We start from the raw sequence: 26,634 nt of genomic DNA, 5'->3' as shown, positions 1-26,634 counted from the left end.
GATTTGCTTGGGCCAAGAAACACGAGCAATGGACATTAGACCGGTTGAAATCTGTCCTTTGGTCTGATGAGTCCAAATTTGAGATTTTTGGTTCCAACCGCCGTCTTCGTGAGATGCAGAGTAGGTGAACGGATGATCTCTGCATGTGTGGTTCCCACCGTGAAGCATGGAGGAGGTGTGATGGTGCTTTGCTGGTGACACTGTGATTTATTTAGAATTCAAGGCACACTTAACCAGCATAACTTCCACAGCATTCTGCAGCAATACGCCATCCCATCTGGTTTGCGCTTATTGGGACTATCATTTGTTTTTCAACAGGACATTGACCCAAAACACAAAACACATTTTATTGGTCACATTCACGTGTTTAGCAGATGTTACTGCGGGTGTAGCGAAATTCTTGTGAAGGACTGCAGAGTGAAGAAAAAGCAGCCAACAAATGCTCAGCATATGTGGGAACTCCTTCAAGACTGTTGGAAATGTGTTCCAAGTGAAGCTGGTTGAGAAAATGCCAAGCATGTCCAAAGCTGTCATCAAGGCAAAGGGTGGCTACTTTGAAGAATCTAAAATATAAGATATTACACTTTTTTGGTCACTACATGATTCCTTATGTGTTATTTCATAATTTGAGTCTTCACTATTACTATTCTACAATGTAGAAAAGAGTAAAAATAAAGCAAAACACTAGGTGTCCAAACTTTTGACGGGTACTTCTGGGGTAGCTAGCTTCAGCTTGGTAACTAGCTAGAACCAATGCAACCAGCCTGAAAACAATGACCAGTATCTGCAATCATTTTCAATATTATTAACAATGATTTGGGAATCCATCTGACTAAGTATTAGCTAGGCAGCCACTTGTTGTTCTCCTATTGAAATCGACCTTCAGTTCGTGAAAATAACTAGCTAACGTTAGCTAGATAACGAACTAAACAAGCAAGCCTGCTACTGTTACCCAGACCTGTTGCCCCAAGCTAATGTTATACGCGTGGCTAGTGTGGCTTAACCGGACCGGGTCAGACCATCATCAACCAAATATTAAACTCTTATAAATTAAGCGTATTTTAGATGATGAAACCTATCTAGCTATAGCTACTGAAACAGATTGTCGTTTTGCTATGTTTTTCAGGGATACAAATTGTTTGCATCCAACAGCTAACTTAGTTAGCTTTTCTCTGACCAGCACTGTCCCAGAGCTTGGGAAAGTGTGTCTGCCTCATGCCGCAGGTGCGCGAGACAACTTTACCAGCATCATATTACGTATAGGTGAATTGCTATGAGATTGTATTTTATTTAACTAGGCAAATCAGTTAACACATTCTTATATTCAATGACGGCCTACCCTGGCCAAACCCGGACAACGCTGGGCCAATTGTGTGCCACCCTATGGGACTCCTAATCACGGCCGGATGTGATTCAGCCTGGATTAGAATCAGGGACTGTAGTAACGCCTCTTGCACTGAGATGCAGTGCCTTAGACCACTGCGCCACTCGGGAGCCCAGCATAGGAAATACTAGTGAGTGTAATGAATGTGTAATAACTACGTAAACATTTTACGAACGTCTTAAATTGTGATGTGAAGGCATATTCAGGTCCTGATTGGTCAACAAGCTTATTTGACGTGTCAAATAGGGATATTTCATGCGTCAAATAGTGTTATGTGAGGTGTGTATTTCCACCACGCAAAGCAAAGACCCAAACGGCGTTCCATAATATGGTAATTAGCTAAAATGAGAGTAGTCTGTAAAACATACATACCATCATCATTTCCACTTTATCTCCTTCTTGCTCCTGGCGCGTTTAAGGGGCTCCCATTTCTTTCGGCTGTTTGGTGGATGAAACCAGCAGAGAAGAAGCAAAGTTAACGGTACCTACTAGCTACAGTAGTAGTTAGCTAACGCGTTAGTTAAGTCAGGATTGGCCATGGCTGGCATACAATCTTGTTAACTTTAGCTAGCAAAGAAAGGAACCCAAGTTAGTAACGTAACTTAAGCGATTTCACACATCGTATAATTTTAGTAACTAGCTAGCTATCAAAGTCGAACAGCTGGCTAGACACGTTTGTAAACGGACGTGCCTAGCTAGCTAGTGACGCGTTACCAACGTTCGCGTTAACTAGACAATTTACCCTCATCCCACAATATATGAATACATAACTTCTACCGGTATGTTAAATGCTGAATTTCACGTCTTAACATTTAGCCTGTGTGCTTTCTTAAAACATTCTAAAAACCATTATTCGTTTGCTACATTAAGTTAGCTTTTCATAGTCAACTAGCTAGCTAGCTTCACACGGTACAAACGTTGCTGTTGAAGTTGCCATAGAAACAGACGGCTACCTGGGAGGGTCATATTGTGATTCCAAATCAAAGTATGCGAAACGGAGCACGTAGGGCACTTCTCAAATGCGTACTCCGTTTGCACGTAAGTACGCAAAGAAATATGATAAAAATGTATTGAAATCAATGGCGGCCATTATTTCTGCTTGAATCGATGGAAAATACTCTCCGATTTCGGGATAAAATGTTGCTTGTGTATATCTTGTTTCGTCTCTATTGCAATTGTCCTGGCGGGAAGATGGTTCAGTGAATGGATAAATCCATAGTCAATAGGGCTAGATAGCTACCCACTAAGACTTGGTAGCTACCCACGATAACAATACCTAGTCATAGTCAAATCCAAATTGTATTGGTCACATACACATGGTTAGCAGATGTTATTGCGAGTGTAGCGAAATGGTTGCATCTAGTTCCGACAGTGCAGTAATATCTAACAATTTCACAACTACCTAATACACACAAATCTAAAGGGATGGAATAAGAATATGTACATATAAATAGATGGATAAGCGATGGCTGAACGGCAATAGATGGTATAAAATACAGTTTAAGTCGGAAGTTTACATACACTTTATCCAAATACATTTAAACTCATTTTTTCACAATTCTTGACATTTAATCCTAGTAAAAATTCCCAGTCTTAGGTCAGTTAAGATCACCACTTTATTTTAAGAATGTAAAATGTCAGAATAATAGTAGAGAGAATGATTTATTTCAGCTTTTATTTCTTTCATCACATTTCCAATGGGTCAGAAGTTTACATACACTCAATTCGTATTTGGTAGGATTGCCTTTAAATTGTTTAACTTGGGTCAAACGTTTTGGGTAGCCTTCCACAAGCTTCCCACAATAAATAAGGGTGAATTTTGGCCCATTCCTCCTGACAGATCTGGTGTAACTGAGTCAGGCTTTTCGGCCTCCTTGCTCGCACACGCTTTTTCAGTTCTGCCCACACATTTTCTTTAGGATTGAGGTCAGGGCTTTGTGATGGCCACTCCAATACCTTGACTTTGTTGTCCTTAAGCCATTTTGCTACAACTTTGGAAGTATACTTGGGGTCATTGTCCATTTGGAAGACACATTTGCGGCCAAGCTTTAACTTCCTGACTGATGTCTTGAGATGTTGCTTCAATATATCCACATAATTTTCTTTCCTCATGATGCCATCTATTTTGTGAATTGCACCAGTCCCTCCTGCAGCAAAGCACAACATGATGCTGACACCCCCGTGCTTCACAGTTGGGATGGTGTTCTTCGGCTTGCAAGCCTCCCCCTTTTTCCTCCAAACATAACGATGGTCATTATGGCCAAACAGTTCTATTTTTGTTTCATCAGACCAGAGGACATTTATCCAAAAAGTACGATCTTTGTCCCAATGGGCAGTTGCAATCCGTAGTCTTGCTTTTTTTTATGGCGGTTTTGGAGCAGTGGCTTCTTCCTTGCTGAGCGGCCTTTCAGGTTATGTCTATATAGGACTCGTTTTACTGTGGACATAGATACTTTTGTACCTGTTTCCTCCAGCATCTTCACAAGGTCCTTTGCTGTTGTTCTGGGATTGATTTGCACTTTTTGCACCAAAGTATGTTAATCTCTAGGAGACAGAACACGTCTCATTCCTGAGCGGTATGACGCCTGCGTGGTCCCATGGTGTTTATACTCGCGTACTATTATTTTACAGATGAATGTGGTACCTTCAGGCGTTTGGAAATTGCTCCCAAGAATGAACCAGACTTGTGGAGGTCCACAATTTTTTTCTGGGGTCTTGGCTTGGTCTTGGCTTCTTTTTATTTTCCCATGATGTCAAGCAAAGAGTCACTGAGTTTGAAGGTAGGCCTTGAAATACATCCACAGGTACACCTCCAATTGATTCAGAATCTTCTAAAGCAATGACATAATTTTCGGGAATATTCCAAGCTGTTTAAAGGCACAGTCAACTTAGGGTATGTAAACTTCTGACCCACTGGAATTGTGATACAGTGAATTATAAGTGAAATAATTGTTGGAAAAATTACTTGTGTCACGCACAAAGTAGATGTCCTAACCGACGTGCCAAAACCATAGTTTGTTAACAAGACATTTGTGGAGTGGTTGAAAAAGGAGTTGTAATGACTCCAACCCAAGTGTATGTAAACTTCCGACTTCAACTGTACATATGAGATGAGTAATGTAAGATATGTAAACATTATTAAAGTCGCATTTTTTAAGTGACTAATGATCCATTTATTAAAGTGGCTAATGATTTGAGTTTGTATGTAGGCAGCAGCCTCTCTGTGTTAGTGATTGCTGTTTAACAGTCTGATGGTCCCAGCTTTAATGCACCTGTACTGACCTCGTCTTCTGGATGGTAGCGGGGTGAACAGGCAGTGGCTCGGGTGGTTGTTGTCCTTGATGATCTTTTTGGCCTTCCTGTGACATCGTGTGCTGTAGGTGTCCTGGAGGGCAGGTAGTTTGCCCCCAGTGATGCGTTTTGCAGACCGCACCACCCTCTGGAGAGTAGTTTGAGGGCATTTGAGGGCGGAGCAGTTGCCATACCAGGCGGTGATACAGCCCGACAGGATGCTCTCATTGTGCATCTGTAAAAGTTTGTTTTAGGTGACAAGCCAAATTTCTTCAGCCTCTTGAGGTTGAAGAGGAGCTGTTGTGACTTCTTCATCACACTGTCTGTGTGGTTGGACCATTTCAGTTTGTCTGTGATGTGTACGCCGAGGAACTTCAAACTTTCAACCTTCTCCACTACTGTCCCGTCGATATGGATAGGGTGGTGCTTCCTCTGCTGTTTCCTGAAGTCCACGATCATCTCCTTTGTTTTGTTGACGTTGAGTGAAAGGTTGTTTTCCTGACACCACACTCTGAGTGCCCTCACCTCCTCCTGTAGGCTGTCTCGTCGTATGTGGTAATCAAGCCCGCTACTGTTGTGTGGTCTGCAAACTTTATGATTGAGTTGGAGGCGTGCATGGCCGCGCAGTCATGGGTGAACAGGGACTACAGGAGGGGGCTGAGCACGCACCCTTGTGGGCCCCAGTGTTGAGGATCAGCGAAGTGGAGATGTTGTTTCCTACCTTCCTACCACCTGGGGGCGACCCGTCAGAAAGTCCAGGACCCAATTGCACAGGGCGTGGTTGAGACCCAGGGCCTCAAGCTTAATGATGAGCTTGGAGGGTACTATGGTGTTGAATGCTGGGCTGTAGTCAATGAACAGCATTCTTACATAGGTATTCCTCTTGTCCAGATGGGATAGAGCAGTGTGCAGTGTGATGGCGATTGCATCGTCAGTGGACCTGTTAGGGCGGTATGCAAACTGAAGTGGGTCTAGAGTGGCAGGTAAGGTGGAGGTGATATGATCCTTGACTAGTCTCAAAGCACTTCATGATGACAGAAGTTAGTGCTACGGGGCGATAGTCGTTTAGTTCAGTTATCTTTGCCTTCTTGGGTACGGGAACAATGGTGGCCATCTTGAAGCATGTGCGGACAGCAGACTGGGATAGGGAGCGATTGAATATGTCCGTAAACACACCAGCCAGCTGGTTGTGTCCGTGACTTGACTGGTTTTCTTTTTGTGGTCCGTAATTGTCTGTAGACCCTGTCACATACATTCTGTTGAATTGCGATACCACTTTGTCTCTATACTGACATTTTGCTTGTTTGATTGCCTTGCGGAGGGAATAACTACACTGTTTATATTCGTCCATATTCCTCGTCATCTTTCCATGGTTGAATGCGGTGGTTCGCGCTTTCAGTTTTGCGCGAATGCCGCCGTCTATCCACAGTTTCTGGTTAGGGTAGGTTTTAATAGTCACAGTGGGTACATCTCCAATGCACTTCCTTATAAACTCACTCACAGAGTCAGCGTATAAATCGATGTTCTTCTCTGAGGCTTCCCAGAACATTTCCCAGTCCGCTTGATCAAAACAATCTTGATGCGTGGATTCCGATTGGTCAGACCAGCGTTGAATGGTTCTAGGGTTTAGGACTGTAGGAGCAGAATGGAGTCGTGATCGGCTTTTCCGAAGGGAAGGCGGGGGAGGGCATTGTATGCATCGCGGAAGTTAGAGTAGCAGTGGTCCAGTGTATTGCCCGTGCACGCTGCAGTCAATGTACTGATATAATTTAGGTAGCCTTGTTCTCAAAATAGCTTTGTTAAAGTCTCCAGCTACAATAAATGCAGCCTCAGGATATATGGTTTCCAGTTTACATAGTCCAGTGAAGTACCTTGAGGGTCGTCGTGGTATCTGCTTGGGAGGGGGGGTATACACGATTCTCTATAATCGAAGAGAAGTCTCTTGGACGATAATGTGGTCGGCATTTGATTGTAAGGAATTCTAGGTCAGGTGAACAAAAGGACTTGAGTTCCTGTATGTTGTTATGATTACACCATGAGTCATTACACCCCCTTCTTCTTCCCAGAGAGATGTTTATTTCTGTCTGCGCGACGCATGAAGAAACCCGTTGGCTGTACCGACTCCCAACAACATATCCCGAGAGAGCCAGAGAATGTTAAAATCTGTGATGTCTCTCTGGAAGGCAACCCTTGCCCTAATTTCATCCACCTTGTTGTCTAGAGACTGGACCTTGGCGAGTAACATACTCGGAAGCGATGGGTGGTGTGCACACCTCCGAAGTCTGACCAGGAGGCCGCTCCGTCTACCCCTTCTGCAGCGATGTTGTTTTGGGTCGACCTCTGGGATTAGATCCAACATCCTGGGTGGTGGTCAGAACAAAGGATCCGCTTCGGGAAAGTTGTATTCCTGGTCATAATGTTGGTAAGTTGACGTCGCTCTTATATCCAATAGCTCTTCTCGGCTGTATGTAATAACACTTAAGATTTTCTGGGCTAACAATGTAAGAAATAATACATTAAAAAAACTAAATACTGCGTAGTTTCCCAAGGGCTTGAAGCCAGGCGACCATCTCTGTCGGCGCCATCTTCCATCTCATAACAATGATGGGGTCAAATTGGGGTCATGATAGGGGCTGCACCAAATGTTTGATGTATTATAATAATTTATTATAATATGTGGTATTAATAGAAGGGGAGGGGCTATGGGACCCTTCCTCCTTACATTTATAGGGTCCTAGACTACAGATTAACAATATATATACATTATGAGGTTTTAATATTGTTCCACAGTTGTTTTCTAATTCTCGCTCTCTGCCTCATTATAAAGAGGCCCCTCTCAGAAATGCGTGACTGTGAAGAAGGAGCTCTGCAGGGGAGTAGAAGAGATAAGAGGCTAGTCAGACATACCTCTTTAAATCAACTTGGGGGAGTGGACATTTACTGCTGAGGCCTTAGAAAACGCTGGAACTATTGTATCTCTTGCACGTTTGTATAGCTGTGTATGCATGGGCTTGGTCTGAGGAGTAGCAGGTAATGACGTATGCAGTGACATCACAGGGGGTTGACTACAAGCATGATAAAAGCAACTTGGACTTTTCCTATGGGGCAGAACTCATGAGAGACGGCTTTCAGTTGAATAGAGGAGTTCATAGGTTTTCCCAGAGGGTCTGTGCGATCGGGGATCTTTGGGATGTCCTTACCTCTATCAAGTATAAATGTTTAGGGTTCAGGGTAGGGACGTCCCAAGGAATCCGGATAGCAGAGACCGTTCATAGAGTGAGAGACAGGCGCGGTATTTGAAAGCTCGGCGGCGACACAGACATTCATTTAAATAAATAAAAATGTACAAGCGGCAGAAGCGATTTTCGAGTGTCTGCCCAAGATACCGCTAGTTTCCTTAGAGACGATGAAAATAATTACCAAGATGTCCTTGATCCAATTGAAGTGTAAGTTGGCTATATTTAAGTTGTGATATCGTTAGGAAATATTTAGGCCTACTGTGTTGATAAGGCAAATTTGGTTTATAAAAAAAAAAAAAAAAAAAAAAGTTTATAACGTATTGTCGAAAGCACATAGGCAATATTTACTGTGTCGATAGGGGAGTAGGCTAATGTAAAATAATGTAATTTCATGTGCTAGTATTATTTATTTAATGGATTAATTCGATTGTAAATGAAAATATACACATGTGATGCTATAGGATATATACATATTTTACATTGTAATACACTACCCCTACATGCTGGCGCTATGGGTTTATTTTTCCACTGTCACCAGGTCTACACATTAACACTCAAACTGAATTGAATGAGGATTCATAACTACTTTTCACTGAAGAAGGGAAACGAGCTACAACGTATTTCAAAGACCTAAAATAATGCCTGACATTATTTTGTCCCCACAACGGTATTCATATAGTGTGGATACAGTAGTAGCCTATTCTACAACAATACAACTGTATGTGCTAGTATTATTTATCTAATTGATCAATGAAATTGTAAATGTGGATGGTACGCTACTTCATTCAATGATTACGGTATTGTACAAGGTAGATACAGGAGTAGTCTATAGTCTACAATAATAATGTCATTGAATGTGCTATAGTATAATTTATTTCATTAATGAATTAAATTGTAAATGGGGTTGGGTAGGCTACTACATTCAGTCAATATTGAATGTATTGCTCTCTCTGGGAGTATGTTAATGATGGCTTTTTAGCTGTTGAACTAATTTCTAAATAGTCTTCTTTTAGTCAAGATGTGATGAGCCAGAGCAACCTATCAGCTTCACTGCAGGTGCTCAACCCACCATCGTCACTGTTCTCCCTCCACAAGTAGCCACATCCTCTTTTCATGTTCAACAACTTTGCCACCACACTAAAAATGACTGTACATATACCCCTGTGCCCAGTGCAACATGATCCATCCAAGGCCTCAGCTGGATGCCTAAAATGTGAGAAATGTAAACACGATGCTGTGTGTGTGTGTGTGTGTGTGTGTGTGTGTGTGTGGATGGATGGAGTTACAGGAAAATACATGAGAAGATGGCAAAGGAGATAGTGATGGAATACCAGGCAGATGTTTGAGTACAGAATGAAACAGAGTGTAAACTTAACAGGCTAAACTTGTTTAGTACACTCTTTGAGAAAGGGGTTCCAACAGGGTTTTCTGGCTGTCACCAAAGGAGAACACTTTGGAACCCTCAGTGGAATGGAGCCCAAAAGGGTTCTACCTAGACACAGAAGGGGTTCTACCTGGAACCAAAAAGGGTTCTCCTATGGGGACTGTCACGACTTCTGCCGAAGTCGTTGCCTCTCCTTGTCCGGGCGGTGTTCGGCGGTCGACGTCACCGGCCTTCTAGCCATCATCGATCCATTTTTCATTTTCCATTGGTTTTGTCTTGTCTTCCCACACACCTGTTGTCAATCCCATTCATTACCTGTTGTGTATTTAACCCTCTGTTTCCCCTCATGTGTTTGTCAGAGATTGTTTTATGTCAAGTGTTGATTCTTGGTGTATAGGTGCGCGACGGGTCCTCGTACCCATGTTTATTTTATGTATGTATATTTTCGTGTTTGGAGCATGTTATGTGGACATTTATTAAAAGTCTCCATTTACACTTCGTTTAACTCTCCTGCGCCTGACTTCCCTGCCACCTATACACACGACGTTGACAGGGACAGTGGAAGAATCCTGTTCGTTTGTAGATTTTTATCTTAGTGTTGGCCTATATTGCAGTGGTGTTTCTGTGGTTTTCTGTGAAAAATTAATTGGTGGTGATGAGTTAAGATAGTATTTCTGACTATGAAACATCCCCACTTCTAGCACACATTTGCAAGCAGGCAAATTAACATTCTATGTGTGCTGAGGCATATGTGATCACTCAACATTGACAGGACCAACAAAGAAGACATGCTCACATCCAAACAAAAGATAACGTGTCTAACTTGCACCGTTATGCAATTATTAGGAGACTAGATACAAATAGCTAATCCTGGCTACCAATGTTCTAACATTAATTTATTGAGGCAATGAGATGTCAAGGTGGCACCCAAGCATATGCCATGTGTATATGTGACAAGCAAATATGTATGGGCATATTATTTATTTTTTGTGTGTTTGTTATTTTACGGAGCCATCCCTTTATGGAGCCATTTTCTAGGCCTCCCAGGTATTTACATTTAATGTACAGTACCGGTCAAAAGTTTAGAACACCTACTCATTCAAGTTTTTTTTTTTTTTTTAACTATTTTCTACATTGTAGAATAATAGTGAAGACATCAAAACTATGAAATAACTCATTTGGAATCATGTAGTAACCAAAAAAGTGTTAAACAAATCAAAATATAATTTATATTTGTGATTCTTCAAATAGCCACCCTTTGCCTTGATGACAGCTTTGCACACGCTTGGCATTCTCTCAACCAGCTTCATGAGGTAGTCACCTGGAATGTATTTTAATTTATAGCTGTGCCTTCTTAAAAGTTAATCTGTGGAATTTCTTTCCTTAATGTGTTTGAGCCAATCAGTTGTGTTGTGACAAGGTAGGGGGTATACAGAATAAAGCCCTATTTGGTAAAAGACCAAGTCCATAATATGGCAAGAAAAGCTCAAATAAGCAAAGAGTCCATCATTACTTTAAGACATGAAGGTCAGTCAATCCAGAAAATGTCAAGAACTTTTAAACTTTCTTCAAATGCAGTTGCAAAAACCATCAAGCGCTATGATGGAACTGGCTCTCATGAGGACCGCCACAAGAATGGAACACCCAGAGTTACCTCTGCTGCAGAGGATAAGTTCATTAGAGTTACCAGCCTCAGAAATTGCAGCCCAAATAAATGCTTCACAGAGTTCAAGTAACAGACACATCTCAACATCAACTGTTCAGAGGACACTGTGTGAATCAGGCCTTCATGGTCGAATTGCTGCAAAGAAAACACTACTAAAGGACAACAATAATAAGAGACTTGATTGGGCCAAGAAACACCAGCAATGGACATTAGACCGGTGGAAATTTGTCCTTTTGTATGGAGTCCAAATTTGAGATTTTTGGTTCTCCGCATCTGTATTTACCACCGTAAGCATGGAGGAGGAGGTGTTATAGTGTGGGGGTGCTTTGCTGGTGACACTGTGTGATTTATTTAGAATTCAAGGCACACTAACTTCTTATGGCTGCAATCCCGTTAACGGGATGATATAACAACAGCCAGTGAAAGTGCAGGGCGCCAAATTCAAAACAGAAATCTCATAATTAAAATTCCTCAGACATACATGTGTTTTATACCATTTTAAATGTAATCTTGTTGTTTATCCCACCAAAGTGTCCGAATTCAAATATGCTTTTCAGCGAAAGCACCACAAACGATTATGTTAGGTCACCACCAGGGGGAAAAAAGTATTATTATTATTAACCCTGATACTTTGTGCAAGGTGTAACGATGTGCGCTGGGAGTCGGGAAGCAAGTTCAGGGAGTGAGTGTTAATAAAATAAACGGAACATAATACAAAACAAGGACCACTAACCTCACACAGACATGAAATTGAAACAGAAACAATGACGCCTAGGGAGAGAACCAAAGGGAGTGACATATGTAGGGAAGGTAATCAGGGAAGTGATGGAGTCCAGGTCAATACTCCCGTTAGAAACATGATTTGCCCAAACGGTAAGCTTCATCTTGAAGGCATCCACTTTGTCCCTCTGTTCAAATCGATTGTGCCCCCTCCCTTGCATTGACACATTGAGCGAATTCAGATTATCAAAAATATCTGCCAGGTAGGCAACCTATGCGAGCCATTCCTCACAATCAAAATGTTCGGCCAGAGCGGACTTGTTTTCCGAAAGAAACGCAGCAATCTCCGCTCGAAGCTCATAAAAGCGACCCAACACTTTACCCCTGGAAAGCCAGCGGACCATGATAAAGCACCTGCTGGTGCTCGCTTCCCATTTCCCTGCAGAAGGCCTGGAAACTCCTGCTTTTCGTGGAACTTTTTTTGATATAGTTGACACACTTGATCACATTCTGGAGAGTGGCGTGGAGCTCAGGCTGCACGTGTAAAGTCAGCAACAATAAGTGGTCAGCAACAATAAGCGGTGCAGTACACGCATGCCTATGTGTAGCGGTAACGTTGTGAAAATCAGCAACAATATGCGGTGAGGCTGTATCCTTTCAAAATAAACGTTTTGGTGTGGCGATTATGTCACGAATTTCCAATCCCAATGATAATAACAACCAATCAATAGCTCTGACCAATTCCAGAGGTTTGTAAGACCATGGGTATAATAATAATTAGTCAAAGACTCAGCTTATACAAAAGGTTAGTACAGTTTATTCAGAGAACGTTCTAAAGTCAAGAATACAAAACAATTCATTTTATACTGACTTTTCACGCCCACCCATTCACACAACCATACGCACACACATACACTACCCAGCCGACAGAGATTAGTGACCTTGTCCTTGAGACGTACTCCCCGTTCTCTCCCAAATCTCTAGTCAGGTCGGCACCAAGCTCAGACAGTCTGTGTTTAAAATACCATAAAGACATATTGTCTTTACCCTAATTCTGACTAGGACTACACATGTATTGATTATGATTTTATACATTCTAATCAATTCCATACAATTATATGTTTCAGGGCGGAATATTCTAATCATTCAATTAACAGATAATTCTCAACTATCAGATTACCTTTCAAAATATTTTTTGATAAAAAAAATTATATTCTTGCACAAGTCCCACGACCCCTTAAAAACCTCCCACGATCAACCCCCCCAGTTGAGAATCCCTGGGTTAGACTACAATTAGGGTGTGGAAATGTTATGCTCTTAGTACTGTAGCCTACTCCCGACCTTCACGTTGTACATCACCATATTTTCCGTTCCATTCCTGACAGAAACCCAGAGGGTTTCGTTTTTCTTGGAATATAAACACCATAATATTAATCTAATTAATTAAGCAAAATTTCTTAAAATCAATCCCATATACTATGTTCTCACTTAAAAAGTTATAGTTCTGCCAATATTGAAGACTATCAAATGTTTCTCAAAGATGCCCTCTGGTGGTCAAACTAGCACTAACTAGCATTAATGGTAAAAATGGCTGACAATTAAATAACGTGCCATAGAATTCTCGTGGTGGGCGGCATCGTGATGCTGTCAGCAGTACCAACACTGGCCCAGTGGTTTCTCCAAATAGTCCATCTCAAGGCTAACCACTGGGTCATGTTAAGTAACCGCCACTTCCAGGTAGGTACTGTTAAGGTATATGACTCCAGTGGTCATGACACCACCCTGGAGTTTCTCTCAAAACTCATCTCTCTGTCTTTTCCAGGCACCATCCCTTATCTCCCTTATCATCCCCACTGACACAAAAAATGAGACAGGTATCCTTTCTTTTCTGTCTGCCATTAACATTATTGCATGTCTAATCAAGCATTTAAATTAAATCATTCAATAACAGTATTTTTACATAACTGATCATTCTTTAACCTGTGTGTTTGCTTGTTTATGTCTTTCTTCTACCCTTTTCCCTTTACTCTGCTCCTGTTCTCCAGGACCTAGGGGTTCTGCCTAACACCCAGACATGGATCCACCTGATGTCCTCCATTACCAACCACCCTCCAACTTTTCATTACATCAGCTGTTATTGTCATGTTGTCATTATCTGCTAAGAAAGAGCAAGAAAACTATCATACTGGGCACATAATGTGAGCTGAACAGATTAACTAAAAACACTAACACTGCAAACACTCAGAACAAAGAGAGCAGCAGCGCCTGGACATTGCATTTTCCCTCTTCGAGTCCACCTTCCAAGACTGACTACCTGTTGAAAACATCCACACACCACCCAGCTCCTCTCTATTCCACACACCAGAATTCAGTATTTCAGTCTATGATTGCCAAGTGAGTGTACAACAAAATCTGAAAGTAAATTGACACACATGTACCAAAGAAAATCAACATTTATGTATTTAAATCAAAAATATTGCCAGATTGTTTTTCACAGCTGTTTCATAAGGTGTTCATTATTGTAAATTGTAACGTATCCCTTGATGGTATTTGTTAGTTCAACATTATTAATTGTTGTATCGTGAGACATACAATAGATATATATTCAACCACAAGGGTGTACTATTGAGCTATGATTTTTTTAAATCATAATAGAGGACTAATATTATTTCAATGAAAACATGCCAACCAGACAAGCCAGTGTATGAATCAAATGTTGTTGCATATGAATGGAGTGGAAATTAGCTGACTGTGATCTGTAAGGTAAGTAACATTAGGGGGGGGGGGCATTTAAATTATAATATGTTTTACCCTGATGCCTGTTTATTCATAAAAAGCAGTAGATGGTAAAAAACATTAATCGCAATGGTTAGCCTATTCAAATTGATAGGAATACATTTTGCCTAATCGGTAACTAATATGACATCGGGGAAAGTCAGGATCCTAGTCAGGCTTTTGTTTGTCAAATCCAGATTAAATATAGGTCTGTGTATGTGTATTGTATTTAATGTGTATTAAATCTGAAGGCAATTGTGGGCTAAATCAATGACAAACAGCTGAAATGTTCAGGCTTCATTATGATCTGTGATCAAAACAGGCTGGGGTGTTTTCGGTTTCGATTAGTCTAAGGATATGCGTAAGAATGCAACTGCACTGAAATGAACAGCCTGATTCAATGGGATTCTCCTGAATAATAAATGTTTGGTCTATGCATAGACCCATAACGATTCTAACGTTTTGATATTTTGCAGTAGGCATAGCTCTAGATTGCAAAGCATTTAATTCCAGACCATTTTCCTGTGATGTTGAGGCTGAGCAAGACTTTCGATAGGCTAGTAGAATATGCGGAAATAATCGTGGAGTTAATTATTGTTATAGCTTAGATCGCTTTATATAATCTGGACCATTGATTTTCCTATGGCTAAGCAAACAAGTGGTAGCATATGCTTTTTGCCTGTCTCTATAGCAATGTTTAGACCTATATCCTCACATACCCCCTCAATTCAAACCCTGCTTTTAACCACAAGACATCTCCACAGAAATGTATAGCCTAAGGATTGCATAGTGACAGTGATTGTGTCCGTTAAACTGGGAAGTGGGGAAAAAATGAGGTCAAATCATGACATCAGTGATTTTCAGGTCAGAGAAAGATGCCAGAGTTTCTGAATTAGAATTCCGAGTTGGATGACCACTCAAAACAACAACAAAAAATCCCAGTCTGAGCTGTTTTTTTTCAGAGGTTCCCAGTTGGCTTGAATGCACTGAAGTCGGAAGTGAAAAGATTGACGACTTCCGAGTTGTTTTGAATGCGCCACTAGAGGCCTACGCTACCTCTTATTTCTGAATAGGGCTACCTCCAACAAAGAAGCCCTTGTGTCTGTATTGATGTGAGGAATAGGCATATCTACACAGTAATGGTGGCTGGCTGCGATATCAACTAGCCTAATCATTTTTGTATTGAGGTGATAGGCCTATTTTAGCTAAATCGACAAATGAAATTGATTAGATCACTCTGCAATTAAAAATATATTTTTAAATCATGTACATGTAGACATTTGTAAGGTGAGATCATGGTGAGATCTTTAATAATAAACTAAACAGACACTTAAACTAACACGTGACGCGTATCACATGTAGATGTTTTTAAGGCGTTCATGGTAAGATCATTCATAATAAACTTGCAAGCAAACTGACACGTGACACGTGACGTGTCAGTGACACGTGATGTGAACACGTGACAAGAACACTACGTCTACTTGACGTGTCACATGATGTGTACGCATCATTAGTTTGACGACTTGCATTAAATAACATTAAATATGTTAATTTAATTCATGGCGGTATTTTATGGCGCTAGGAAGACGTTAAGTGACTTTGTGATTGGTATCAGTAGCTTCACGAGTATTAATTATGGCCTTTGTCACCCCCCATAGGTGCCACCGACGCTGCCCACACACAAGGACTGTGGGCTGTCGTTCTCCGTTGCCGATGTGAGTAAGACGTGTTAAGCATCGCAAGGCTGCCGGCCCAGACGGTATCCCTAGCCGTGCCCTCAGAGCATGCCCAGACCAGCTGGCTGGAGTGTTTACGGACATAGTCAATCTCTCCCTATCCCAGTCTGCTGTCCCCAATTGCTTCAAGAAGTACACCATTGTTTCTGCACTCAAGAAAGCAAATGTAACTTAACTAAATTACTATAGCCCCGTAGCACTCACTTCTGTCATCATGAAGTGCTTTGAGAGGCTAGTTAAGGATCATACCACTCTACCTTACATGTGTGGTGGTTCATTTATTTACTATCAAATGAGGGGAGACAAACTTATTACACAAGTCAGAGTTATTCTTAAACTAAATCTTTTGGGGTTTTATCACCACAAAGACATCGTAAATCTTCTGTCAGTGTTAAATCTCCCAGAGGCCACCATTTGATGCAATACAAGTATTATAACATAATCTTGTAATTTCCACCATACATGACACCCTATACCCACTTCAATTTGCTTACCGGCCCAATAGATCCACAGACGATGCCATCGCCAGCGCACTGCCCTATCCCATCTGGACAAGAGGAATACCTACATTACCAGTCAAAAGTTTGGACACACCTACTCATTCCATGGTTTTTCTTTATTTTTACTATTTTCTACATTGTAGAATAATAGTGAAGTCATCAAAACTATGAAATAACACATATGGAATCATGTAGTAACCAAAAAAGTGTTAAACACTTAAAAGTAGCAACTTTTTTTTCACAAAATAAAGTATTACCCTGCTTACATAGGGTAGAGATAATTGTTAAAACATACAATTATATTCTAAGCTTAGTTAGAAACATGATGAAACACAAAATATACCTTCGACAGGCAGCATTTTGGATTCAAGTCTTCAATTAATTTAGAACTAAGTATTAGAGCTATTTAGTTAACAGTTTTGTTAAAACCATCATAACATTGTGATTTGTTAAGTATATAATAATCCATGGCACATGTCCAGTAAAGTGCAGTATGACTATCTAATAGTTCAGTGCATGTAGGCTACTTGCCATTTTGGCTCACAGATACTGTAGAATAGACTACTATAATCTTTGGAGAAAGCCAAGTGCTACTACAGTCATTTTCATCTGGATATTAATATGTAACATTGTTACACATGCCCAGACAGCTTTGAACAGAAAATTGTGCATATTGCAACTTAAACAGTGCTGTTTGAATCAACAAATATTGTCCAGAAAATGTTACTGATACAAAAAAAATGTGACAGCAAAAATATATATCACTGCTTGGATTTGACATAGTAAAGATAAACAAAGGGGAAGTTGTAAACATTCATCATTCAAGTGAATGGAGATGAAGGCTCCCTGAATTCAAAGTAGCAATCCTGGCTTTGACACACTGCCAGTCACTGACAGAAATTGATTAATTGCTAGAAAAATAGACTTTTGATTGGTTGGAAGTTACAGAAAGGGCTTGTCAATGGTTGCCATGGGGTTGCTTAGCGTCAATCCCAGCCCAACAGGAGGACAGAGGAGAGGGAGAAGAGGAGGACAAGGAAGAGAGAGAAGGAGGAGTGGGCCGGGGAAGCGCCACCAGCTGAGGGGGTCGTGGCAGCAATGGTTGTGGCGGGGAATAGTAAGGTTCCCAATGTGGAAGTCAGGAAGTCCTTAAAGTTGGAGGTTTTGGTGAAGACTTGGTTGGGGGAGGCGCGAGGACTCCGGCTCAATCGTGCTTTGCTAGTGCCGTTAGTGCTGGTGGTTCCGCCGAGAGTCAAAACAGCAGTCTGAAACCATGAGCTGCCCTGCTTACACATCAGAGGACCACCCACATCACCCTATGGGGAGAGAAGCAGAGAAAAACATGGGTTAATATGGTCATACTGTTATGTGCAAAATAGTAAGACAGATTTATAGATCAACTATGCCATACCTGCAGTAGTGTCACAGGTTCGGTGCAAATGTTGTCCGAAGATGAAACATTCACGCATTCCACAACAGAGGTCTGGAACTCCTGCAGGACTTGCTCAGCTGAGGACAAAGAATTTATTACTTATCATACCAATACACACACACCCACCCATACTCCTAAGGTCGTATCTTTCCGGAAACAATCCCTTGGCATGTGTGTACATCTGAGAGGCCTGGATAGGGTGTAAGCAATATGTCCTATCAAAGGAAAGGTGGACCTACAGTACTTCCATTGCTTTTCCAAGTCTTTCAGATCTACACAAGTGTCTAGGCACTATAGAGCTTGTTACTGAACAGGCACATTTCTAACAAACACACAAAGACAGTTGTCCATCCACTCACCCCCACCCTGGCCAGTGCCCCAGCCAGCCACCCAGCACTTAGTCCCTGTGTTGAAGTTGCTGGTTCCCTGGTCCACACAGATAGGCTGGATGTAGTTAGACAACTTGGGTTTGCTGGCCAGTCGGAGGATGGCCACGTTGTTGCCCGTCAAGTTGCTCATGGTGATGTTGATGACATTCAGGGTTACCTCGTTAGGGTTGGAGCCGTTTTGCTTCAGACGACCCAGGATCACGGTCCATTGAGAGGCGTTGGGCTTGCTGGAGAGATGGAATGAGTTGTGTTTAGTGAGGGACACTAAACTCTACATTCTGATTGCTGTCTTATGAAATGCTTATGTACTGCCTATAAATGTGATATGTAGGGGTTATGTATGTGTTATGAAGAATGTGTTATTCCCTAGGTAGACACCCGTCATACAATATAGAACTTTTTGGGCGGCCCCGACCAAATTCGCATAGATATTTCATTCCCGTCGAAAGCAAGTCTAAGTGGTAGATATGTTGTATGTATGCCATTTCTATGCTTCCTATTCTGAAGTTTTTGCGTCTTTTACTTTCAGTTTTTTACGCCAGCTTCAAACACCTGAATATACAATATTTTTGGTTATGGAAATTATATTTCACAGTGGTTTAGAAGGTACAATGATTCTCTACACAATGACTGCTTGTTTTATCACATAAACTGAAGTTAGACAAATGGTGGCACGATTTCGGCATAGTGCATCTAACTCTTTAGTATGGATGTTGTCATCATTTTGAATGCAATTATGATTGTAGCAAGTTGATATTTCCTTACTTGTAGTTGTTAACATAAGTATGGATTAAATTAATAGGTACTGCTTATGAATGTGACATGTATGGATTATGTATACTGAATAAAATTATAAACCCAACATGTAGTGTTGTTCCCATGTCCCTAAAATTATTTTCACTAGCACAAGGACTGTACAGATTTCCTATGTCGGACTAATTAACCTTGGTTAACCTTTTGCAATAGGGTTGAAAAGGAAAGCGTCACTAAATGTTATTGTAATGGCACCTTCAAAAATCTACATGTAGATTATACGACTAGATTTCCATAGAATCATGTCTGACTGACATTTTAATCCGGCACTTAACTACTTGCTCTTCCCTTTGAAATACAGGTAAAGTTAACTTACCTGGAGAAGCAGCTAGCGTCGCTCATGACAGAGTCCACCGCCACTAACGTGCCCCCGCAAACGTGTGCTCCGTTTTTCTGTAGGCTGGCTATCCAGGGCCACAAGCCTGCCGTCACCAACGAGCTTCCCCCACCAATACGGGAGTTCAAAGAGGCGCTGCCACACACCACAGCTGCAGAGGGAGAGACAGATACAAGTTTGAGAGACAAATAAAAGTAATCCAGTAGTCAGATTTATTACAGAAGTAGAGATTCACATCAAGGTTTAGCCATATGCACAAGTTAGACTATAGGTACGTACGTGCTACTACAGTCATAGTAGTCATAGTAGAGGAGATGGTGGTGGTTCTGACTGATGGCAGAACAGTGCAGGTGACATTGAGGTCAGAGTCAGTCCCATTGGATGAGAAGGTGATGAAGCCCGGTTGGTCACTGGTAATCTGGCTGTTGATCCAGGTCTGGTACTGGGAAACTCTGGCGTACACACCAGGGAAATTTGCCAGAGCACAGTCTTGGCCAAAACTCACAACGCCAGACTGGATCCAGCGAGTACCCTGTTTGCTCACAAGCGGACCTCCTGAGTCCCCCTATGCATAGACAGATTTACAGTGTCACTGGGATTGAATTTTCACAGGATTATGAAATATGGTGGGTCAGTTTCCTCAATGAATACTAGTCTCAGACAAATAATTATTTTCAATGGGGAATCTCTATTGAAAAACATTTTTAGTCTAGGATTAGGTATAACCTGTGTCCAGAAAATAAGTCCAATGTGTTATTGACTGACACTGTAATAAACTAAAAGGAAAAGGATACCCAAGAGATTTTACCTGACAGGAATCCTTTCCTCCTGCTGATAGACCAGCACAGATCATGTTGTCAGTGATGGAGCCAACTCCATAATTACAGTTACACTGCCTGTTTCCCACTACTGGCACATCTACCTCCTGTAGGATCTGTGGTACAGCTGGGATGATAAACCGAAAATGTAGACACCAACCACTTATCACAGGCATTGCTGATATTCTTCACTACGATAAGTAGCTTATACTAGACAATATGAAGTTTGAAATGAAATAAGTTTGCTGATAGTTAATGGGACAATTGATTGCTACAACAATCAAACTAGTAGTCAGTGGTGGGAAAAGTACCCAACTTTCATACTTGAGTAAAAGTAAAAGATGCCTTAGTAGAAAATGACTCAAGTAAAAGTGAGTCACCCAGGAAAATTCTACACGATTTCCTTGTTTCTTGGCACGATTTTCATGTTTTCTAATTTATGCAGAGCCAGGGGCACACTTCAACACTCAGACATAATTTACAAACAAAGTGTTTGTGTTAAGTGACTCAGCCAGACCAGATGCAGTAGGTACGACCAGGGATGTTCTTTTTAAGTGTGTGAATTAGAACATTTTCCTGTCCTGCTAATCATTCAAAATGTAACTAGTACTTTTGGGTGTCAGGGTAAATTAGAAAGTACATTACTTTCTTTAGGAATGGGGTGGAGTAAAAATTAAAATCTGTCAAAAATATAAATAGTAAAGTAAAGTACAGATACCCCAAAAAACGACTTAAGTAGTGCTTTAAAAGTATGTTTACTTAAGTACTTTACACCATTGCTAGTAGTAGTAGTTTAAAGGCTAATAATAAAAAAAACAGTGGTGCACATGAATGTTATGAACGTATCGTTATCGCATCAATTCAGGTAATTTATTGCGGTATACATTTTTATCCATATCGCCCAGCTCTAGTCTGTGGTGAGGACAGGGACACTGAGTATAGACTTTCAACCCATGAGAAAAAGGGCTTCCTCAACATACACAAGACCTCTCAATTCTGATCCATCATCAGTAGTACTTAAAACAAGCTATATCTATGGACTCACATCCACCAAAGCTGAGGGTGCCCCAGCCTGTGACCCAGCTAGTAGTGCCAGCATAGAAGGAGCTGCCTGGTGCAGCTAGGCAGACTGGCCGGATGTAGTTGGTAAAAGTCACGGTGGAGGAGAGCTTCAGCAGACACATGTCGTTGTCACTTGTTCTTTTGCTGTAGTTGGGGTGGCAGATGATCTGAGTGACCGTACGACTCACTTCATTAGAGTTGGAGCCCTGCTGGCTCTGACGACCCAGGTAGACCACCAGATTTAATGTACTGATGCTGGGAAAATGAGAGTTTGAAGTTAGAATTGTATTTCATGTTTGAAGGGCCTGTAGCACCCACCTCAGCAATATTTGAGTGTTATCATTATTTACGAACGGCTCCCTTTACTTCCCGCATCTCATTTTGAAAACATGGGGAGGAAAGTCTGTTTACTGTCCCAAAAAACGGTGGTTTTATGTGATCACATGAAAATCTAAATGTATTATTACTACGTGACAGTTTGTGGAAATACTACAATACAGATTTGATTGAATTGAGCTTTGTGTTTTTTTATGGGTCCTCACCCGGGAAAGCAGTGAGCAGCAGTCAGCACCCACTCTTTGTTGATAAGGGATCCCCCACAAAAATGGCTGCCAGATCTCTGCAGACTGGCCTGCCATGGCCAACTCCCTGGAGGAGCATCCTGACCCCCCACGATCCTAGTGTTGAGAGGAGAGATTCCACACACTAACAAAGACAGATGGACGAGGGATTACAAAATAGAGCACACACAGGAAGTCAAGAGATTGAAAGCTCACTAGTTAGTCAGTGAATAGGTGCATGGTTAAGACAATTAGGACATTTTCAATTAGGACATTTTCAGACATTTGATTGAAAAAGGAGGGGACTTACCTTCCAACTGAGAGTGAGACACTGAAAAACAGGAGAGGCAGAAAACAGTTGAACAGTTTGGTTTTGGCACACTGTGGGCAAACATGTAATTCATCACTCTTTTTACCCCATTGGATTTATAGTAGGATCAAAAAGCCTTGGAGCTGTCTGGCTGGCTAGGTGGCTGGCTGGCTGTGAATGATTGCGTTTTCTGACGGTACTGTACAGTATGTGTGTTTAGTGTCCCTACAGACTTTTCCTGTTTTCTTGTTATGAGTCTGGATTGTTAAGCCAAACGCCATCTGTCAAAACGTCTTTCATCATTGTGTATGTTACCTAATACTACTGTCCACTTAACATTGTCCAGAATGTGTTTAACACTAATTAGTACATTACCAATTATAACCTATGAGAATATATTACTCTCAGAATTACTAAGATATTTTTATACTAATACTAATGAACTAATACTAGATAAATATAATTTGTGTGCCAAAGCCTTATGAATAAGATAAAGAGGATGAGGAAATATATACTGCATCTTTAGAGGAGAACAAAAGAAAAACCGTCTCATCAGGAAAAAAAGAACAAGACAAAATGCACAATCATTCAAAGGAAGCAACGTGTTCACAACAAACAGTCATCATTGCTGTAAGACTGTATGGAGATTTCACATGAAACAATACTTGGTAATGTTTTATAATGCATTGTAAGACTTGTCTACAAAGGATAGTTCACCCAATCACCCTTCTCTTGCCTCCACTATTGTTTTGAATCTTCCTCGCCTCACCTACATTCCTTTATTTGAGCTAATCTAAAAGAACTGGACAGGAGAAATTAATCCCACTGCTAAACGTCTGTCATAATAACACTTTCACCTCCTCTATCTTCTCAGACCAGTGAATCTAAAGGAGCACCCTACCTCTGGGTGCTCTATGGGCGTGACTGTCAGCTTGACTGGCTTCCCATTCAGCCTCCACCCACTAAATTATAATCAGGTCATGTTTTTTAATGAATGTATACAACACATAAAGAGGTAAACAGACAAATCAGACTTATCTACGAACTGATATTTGTTTCTACAAGTTCATTGCATTACTACCCTGCATCCCACTGCTGGCTTGCTTCTGAAGCTAAGCAGGGTTTGTCCTGGTCAGTCCCTGGATTGGAGACCAGATTCTGCTGGATGTGGTGTTGGAGGGCCAGTAGAAGGCACTCTTTCCTCAGGTCTAAAGCAAATTCCCCAGGGCAGTGATTGGGGACATTGCCCTGTGTAGGGTGCCGTCTTTTGGGTGGGACGTTAAACGGGTGTCCTGACTCTCTGAGGTCATTGAAGATACCATGGCACTTATCGTAAGAGTAGGGGTGTTAACCCGGTGTCAACCCGGTGTCCTGGCTAAACTCCCAATCTGTCCCTCATACCATCACGGTCACCTAATCATCTCCAGCTTACAATTGGCTCATTTATCCCTCTCCTCTCCCCTGTAACTATTCCCCAGGTTGTTGCTGTAAATGAGAACGTGTTTTCAGTCAACTTACCTGGTAAAATAACAGTAAAAAAATAAACATAACGAACATATAAAATGTTCTATTCCATCCAACTGTTTTGTGTGATGACAAACAACTTGCCATTCACGACCAATGTTCATACACTGTGGAACTTCAATATCCTCCCTGTACTCTGCCCTTAAGACAAGGACAGACGAGCATTGCATTGGTGACACAAGTTTCCATTAAGATGGAATATGTCATTGTCAGCAGAAGGCACAACATTTCCTTTACATGCTAATTGAACTAGTGTTAAAAAGCCATTCAATGGTCTTGCTCAATTCTCCAAACACTTCAGAAGGCAATCACACACACGTCAGTGAAAGACTGATAGGCCTAATTAAGGTGTGTCTTTTTCACATCAGGTCCAGTGGCACGAACAGAGGCACCAAGTGTCAATCATTTTACAGGCGCATTGATACTGGCTTTACAGCTGTATTAGATCTAAGAACAAACCACAGTCATACAGGCCGCAGATGTGGTGCATGTTTCAATTTACAAATAGGTCTTTATTTAGAATAGAGACGTCTCTTCTTGACAGTGCTTTAGCTTTTTCTCTCAGGCTGTTCACAAATGCAAATTCTCATGCAAAATATAGTCCTGAAGGGGATTTGTCTGGCTGCCTTGTTTGTATTATGAAGTCAGCCGCTCCAATACTGTATGTCTGGTTATCACTAGTTTACACAGCCACAAAGCCATAAACCCTGCCTATTTCTACAATTTCAAACCTAACCTTAATCACACTGCTAACTTTAAGCCTAACCCTAACCTTAAATGAATACCAAAAAATGCATTTTGTTTTTTCGATATAGACAATTTTGGGAACCAATGTGTCAGAGGCAAACACGGTCAAAGAAAAACCCCAGCTGGCCTATACCATCCCCTAGCCCGGATGACGCTGGGCCAATTGTGCACCGCCCTTGGGAGCTCCCGGTCACGGCCGGCTGTGACAACTTGGGCTCGAACCCCCTTCACTTTCCTTACTGCTTTGAAATTAGATGTATAACTTCATCTGGTCCACAAAACCTAAAACACACTGACCCTTCTGCAGTGTAATTAAGTGGTTGCCATGGTCCTCTGCTTTAGACTGATAAATATCTTTAAGGACACGTTATACCTCACTCTCAACATACATTCACGTCTTAGACAAATATTTGACAAATGTGAACGTTCTGCCTTAAAATTAGGCACAAGGCCCAAAACAGTCTAACAGGTCTCTCTCCTGTGTCGCAAGGCACATGACATCCTATTGGTTTTGATTGTCTTTATTGGCTATGCCTGTATTCTATAAATAGTCAATACGGCCCATATGGCCCACCACCAAGATTATTCTATAACCTGGCCAACTCATTGACTCCATTGACCAGTCAATAGAAGGAAAGCAGTGGAATAACGGGAATCTCGTCTCTTACCTTTTGAAAAGAGGGCAACTAGTAGAGTCACCAAACAGAGTGCTTTGTAGACTTCCATCGTTTCAATGCCCTCCACTAAAGCCTGTCCTGTTTAGTGTTCATACTTTTATACTCCACCCTGCCTTCACTCCTCCCCTTTATCTATCTTCCTCTCTCACACTGAAACCTGAGACATACATACACCCGGAAACACCTGTTCTCTCTCCTCCCACTCTCCTCATTCTCTCCTCCATCTTTCCAAATCAAACACTTTAGAACTCCCGAGGAACGTCTTCGTTGTTACAAGTGCAAGGCCATTGGTTTTCCATCGCTGTAATCTGATGATAATTTCTCCCATCTATCTATCTATAGATAGGTGTAGATATGTATCCCTCTCATCTGTAATTTATCCTGTGTATAAGTTGCACCGTATGTTCAAAGGGTTGTGTGTGAGTTTAGTGTGTGTGACGAGAAGAATACTGTACAGTAACCTGTTCAATGACATGTATTTGTATTAAGTCTATCACTTGATGGTTTCATTTCAGAGAGACAAATAACCACGTCAGAAAATATTTTACAAAATGATTCAATAAAATATGAGCTCTGTACGTAAAACTTTTACATCTGAAATTGTAATTTAATCAGATGCTCTTATCCAGACTGACTTACAGTGTGTGCATTCACCTTAAGATCGCTAGGTTTAGCAACAACAACAAAAATCATACACCTAAAATGTATGAATTGAAAATCTGAGATCGGTAATATTTTACACACAAAGTACACATAACCAATGATTTCTGATAAAAACACACAATGTACATTTTTGGGGGGATATAGCGTTTTGGAAATAAACTACTCATACAATATATATACAAAAGCATGTGGACAGCCCTTCAAATTAGTGGATTTGGTTATTTCAGCCACACCCGTTGCTGACAGGTGTATAAAATCCAAATGTGGAGCAGGTTTTGTAGATCTGCTGGGAAAAAAGCTACTGTCATCCCTTTTTAGATTGAATTTTAAAGCAGCAAAATGTGACAACTGTGCAAAGCACTCTATTGACAGAAGACTTTACCTAAAGGTTGTGATAGGATGAAACCTGACGGAGGAAAAAAGCACCTAGCCCTGCAGCATTCCTGTCTGTCTTGTGACTGAACCACATACACACATAGTTTTTCTTTGACACTTTGTTTCCTTCTCAAAATACTTGCTGACAAATGTATTTAAAGATTCCTCTACCAGTAGTTACTAGCTTTTGTTCCGAGCAATATGCGTGTGTTGGTATTATTTGAGTTTGAGA

At 41.2% G+C, this 26,634-nt stretch overlaps 1 protein-coding gene and 1 long non-coding RNA gene across 3 annotated transcripts; one reads left to right on the top strand and one right to left on the bottom strand.

The window, feature by feature from the left end:
- Window positions 1-2,327: 2,327 nt before the first annotated feature.
- LOC139547014 (uncharacterized) lies at window positions 2,328-19,384 on the top strand. Of its 2 annotated transcripts, none has more exons than XR_011669328.1 (5): window positions 2,328-2,422; window positions 6,897-7,097; window positions 13,507-13,558; window positions 13,730-14,078; window positions 16,118-19,384. It is a non-coding gene; the product is annotated as an uncharacterized lncRNA (long non-coding RNA). The 2 variants fall into 2 exon arrangements; XR_011669312.1 differs by having other exon boundaries at window positions 13,730-14,447.
- Window positions 16,793-25,450, bottom strand: LOC139543790 (transmembrane protease serine 9-like). The gene is made up of 10 exons (XM_071350248.1): window positions 25,356-25,450; window positions 22,417-22,437; window positions 22,089-22,251; window positions 21,530-21,801; window positions 20,475-20,611; window positions 19,946-20,231; window positions 19,646-19,817; window positions 18,487-18,743; window positions 18,107-18,204; window positions 16,793-18,011 (listed from the first exon to the last, which is right to left on the bottom strand). The coding sequence occupies exons 1-10, from the start codon at window positions 25,411-25,413 to the stop codon at window positions 17,682-17,684; spliced, it is 1,794 nt and encodes a 597-aa protein (XP_071206349.1). The 5' UTR covers window positions 25,414-25,450; the 3' UTR covers window positions 16,793-17,681.
- Window positions 25,451-26,634: the final 1,184 nt, after the last annotated feature.

Source organism: Salvelinus alpinus, chromosome 1 (assembly GCF_045679555.1).
Source record: "Salvelinus alpinus chromosome 1, SLU_Salpinus.1, whole genome shotgun sequence".
NCBI lineage: Eukaryota > Metazoa > Chordata > Actinopteri > Salmoniformes > Salmonidae > Salvelinus > Salvelinus alpinus.
Note: the sequence above shows the minus strand (reverse complement) of the source record. Positions and strands in the feature narration are given on the sequence as shown.

Coding starts and splice junctions, on each gene's coding strand:
- LOC139543790 (XM_071350248.1), bottom strand. CDS start 25,413: ATGGAAGTCTACAAAGCACTCTGTTTGGTGACTCTACTAGTTGCCCTC. Junction 22,252..22,416: donor GTCTCACTCTCAGTTGGAAG/GTAAGTCCCCTC, acceptor TGTCTTTGTTAG/TGTGTGGAATCTCTCCTCTC. Junction 18,744..19,645: donor GACGCTAGCTGCTTCTCCAG/GTAAGTTAACTT, acceptor CCATCTCTCCAG/CAAGCCCAACGCCTCTCAAT.